The 3,430-nt window shown below is 44.9% G+C and overlaps 1 protein-coding gene across 1 annotated transcript in view; it reads right to left on the bottom strand.

The window, feature by feature from the left end:
* Positions 1 to 3,430, bottom strand: part of WFDC3 (WAP four-disulfide core domain 3) — a 33,770-nt gene that overhangs the window by 11,905 nt on the left and 18,435 nt on the right. The window contains exon 5 of the mRNA XM_011928916.1: positions 501 to 635. Within this exon, the coding sequence (XP_011784306.1) occupies positions 501 to 635 (135 nt within the window). The remainder of the gene's footprint in view (positions 1 to 500; positions 636 to 3,430) is intronic.

The following is a 3,430-nucleotide window of genomic DNA, read 5'->3' as shown; positions in this document are numbered from 1 at the left end:
CCGGGAGGCAGAGCTTGTAGTGAGCCGAGATCGCGCCACTGCACTCCAGCCTGGGCAACAGAGCGAGACTCCGTCTCAAAAAAAAAAAAAAAATATGTTTCCAACTAAGATTTCATTTGGGGCAGGGGAGAAGCTTTTTGTTAAAAATTAGATCTGAAAATCAGGATCTTAGGCAACTCCCTCATTTTACAGATAAAGAAACTTGGGCTCAAAAAGAAGGGTTTGCTTAACCGAGGTCACAGAGCAAAACCTCAGCAGAATCAAGACCAAAAGCCACACTGTCTGTCTTCCAGCCCAAGTAGTTCCTACTGACCCACAGTGCAGTCCCCCTAGCTCTTTTAACGTCAGCATAGCCCCTCGGCCCTAGAAGAAGAGGTTGCTTTGGGTTGGAGGACTAGAGGGACAAGAAGAATGAGAATCCTAGCTCCTCTCAGGAAGAGAAAGAGAAGCACTCTTCTCAGGAAACACTCAAGCATTTCTTCCCAAAAGAGCCAACATACCTCCCTCAATGTCTCCGACGCAGGTGTGACCACAGCCAGTGCTGCAGCATTTATGCCCCTGGGGACAGGATGCATCCCCATCACACAGCTCCTCACACGGAAGGGGGTCAGCAGGACATTCACCACCAAACTCTGCTACAGAAACAAAGCATTGGAGCCCAGAGATGCTCAGGCCCACAGTATGAAATACATTTTTCATTGTATCCCATGTGTATGTTTATATATAGCTATATATTTATATACATATATCATATACACATATAGTTATGTATTTCTATACATATATTATATACATATATAATGTACATATGTGTGTGTATCATGTATCTGCAATACATCTGATTTTTTTCAGACAGGGTCTCACTGTGTTGCCCCGGCCAAAGTGCAATGGCACAATCATAGCTCATTGCAGCCTCAAACTCCTGCATTCAAGGTATCCTCCCGCCACAGCCTCCTGGTAGCTAGAACTACAGGCACATGCCACCAGGCCTGGCTAATTTTATTTATTTATTTTGTAGAGAAAGAGTCTCACTACGTTCCCCAGGCTGTTATCAAACTCCTGGCTCAAGTGATTCTCCCACCTGAGCCTTCCAAAGTGCCAAGATTACAGGCGTGAGCCACCACACCCAGCCCACCTTGATATTTTATATTCTAGTTCTTCTTTTTCCTAGTTACTAAATTGCTTTCAAGACTCACAGTTTGAAAAACACTGTTCAGATCTAACCCACTGCGGCCAATATTCTCCCTGAATTCTCCCTGTGGCAGACATTTATAATAGTGGCCTCCAGTGAACTTTATCTCCTGGGATTCAGGCCCTTGTGTAGTCCCCTTCCATGCCTACTCTGGGTTTGACCATCTGACTGACTTTGACAAATGGGACATTAGCAAATGTAATGTAAGCAGAGGTTTGATAAGCACTTGCATACTGGGGCTTGTCCACTCAGAATACTTCCTCTTGGAAACCAGCCGCCATGTTATAAAGCAGCTTGAACTATACTATGGGATGACGAGATGCCCTGTGGAGACCGAACCTAGAAGAGAGGTCATCCTGGACGTGGTGGCTCCAGCTGAGCTCCCTGCTGAGCTCCCAGCTGACTGCAGCTAAATGAATGACCACAGCTACATCATGTGGGTATATGTACTTCCCAGCCAAGCTCAGGCAACCTACATAACTGTGAAAAAGAGTAACTATATTGCCTTAAGTCATGAAGTTTGGAGATGGTTTGTTATGCAGCAATAGATACCGGATACTAAGTTTATTCTGAGAGGCAACAGGTCCAGCTAAAATGATTTGTTTCCCCATATTCTCTTGCAACTAGGGGTGATCACAAACTAGGACATAAACTGGGAAACCTTTGTCCTCCTGACACAGGGAATACCCCTTTCAAACTGCTCCCTCACTTCTTTCTTCTTCCAGTCCAAAGACAGACATTACACGGAGAGGCAGAGCAGCCTTCTTTCAATGAGGAGGCAACTCAGCATAACAAAATGGTCAAGAATGCAAAGGATTGTTGCATGAAAGGGGAAAAGGTTAGCACTCCCCTCGACAAGGATGGAAGAGGCCCTTGGGCCTGAGAACAAGCATACAGTTCAAGCATTGCCACCTACTTTGTGGCATCTAACCATCGTCTTTTAAAATAAATAAATAAATAAATGTAAAAAAAAAAAGAAGAATTGCTAAGAAGAAACAGGGAAATAGTTTCATCCCTGTTAGCATCATGGAGCCACCATCCCAGCCTCAGGACTTCTTGTTATATGAGAAAAACAAACCCCTATATGATTAATTTTCTGTTGTGTGCAGCCAAACACATTCCCTATTAAAATAAACTCAGAGGAGGATCTTGCCCAGAACTACAGAGTGAGTCAGCAGCAAGGCAGGACAACATGCAGCCTCTTGATTTGCGGTAAAGTACTTTTTCTACTACTCTATGCTTAAAACATGCAGGCAACTGGCCAGGGCCCCAGGCGCAGGCACACCCAAAGAAGGCCACATCCAAACCAAAACAATTCACCGTGACTCATTGTCTTAGTGTTTACTTCAAGTTTCTTAAGTAAAGAGAAAGGTGACAGGCAATTAAAGAATTTCGCAGAAAACCAAAGCAAGACTGGCCCAGTGCCTCTGAGTAGGAACAGGTAAGTATGATTGCATACAGCTGCCTCCAGGATGTCTCCTGTGATGGAAAAAGCAAGTACTGGAATCCAAGGAGAATATGTGCAGCTAAACAACCCAGGCATCATAACCCTGTATCCTGGGATTTTCCTGAACAGCCCCTATTTCAAATATCCTGTGCTATTGCGAGATCACGTCAAAACTATGTGTCCTGATTTTTGACTCAGAAAATGTGGTCACCGTAATCACCAAATGCATCTCCCTGCACCTCCCCACCTGCTTGACAAACACTGAAATCCATTTAACAAGGAACAAAAGCCTTCTATCTCACAGTTGAGAAGGGGGGGGCATAAAAATCTCCCTGGTGGAAAAACCCAGTGACATAATCTTCTCATAAAATTATGCCACGTGCCCTAGAATCTGGGAGTGCCATACATCCCAGATTTCACCATTTTGCGGAGCTTGGCCCTGAGATGACTAAAGCCAGGAGCTCTCCGCTACTCTCTGCCCTCGTCCTCAAGACCAGGCATGGAGCACTTACCTCTACCCTTTTCCAGGCCAGTCTTCCTGGAGGCCTGGAGGGTCACAGCACTTCGCTTTTGACCAATGACCAGCAATGCCACCCAGTCTGACACCCTGCCTTATACATGAATCCCTGCCACATGATCCCTTTCTCTCAGCTCTAACACCTGGAATTAATGGGGCCTCACTACCTCCAAGCCAGATTATGCTATCCTTTACTAGCATAGTAAAGGATTAAGCTAGACAGCCTTTACACCTCCTTTTTTTTTTTTTTTTTTTTTTTTTGAGGCAGGGTCTT

This window comes from Colobus angolensis, unplaced genomic scaffold, assembly GCF_000951035.1.
Source record: "Colobus angolensis palliatus isolate OR3802 unplaced genomic scaffold, Cang.pa_1.0 Scaffold8, whole genome shotgun sequence".
Taxonomy (NCBI): Eukaryota; Metazoa; Chordata; class Mammalia; order Primates; family Cercopithecidae; genus Colobus; species Colobus angolensis.
The sequence above is the reverse complement of the archived record's forward strand: the minus strand, read 5'-3'. Positions and strand labels throughout refer to the sequence as shown.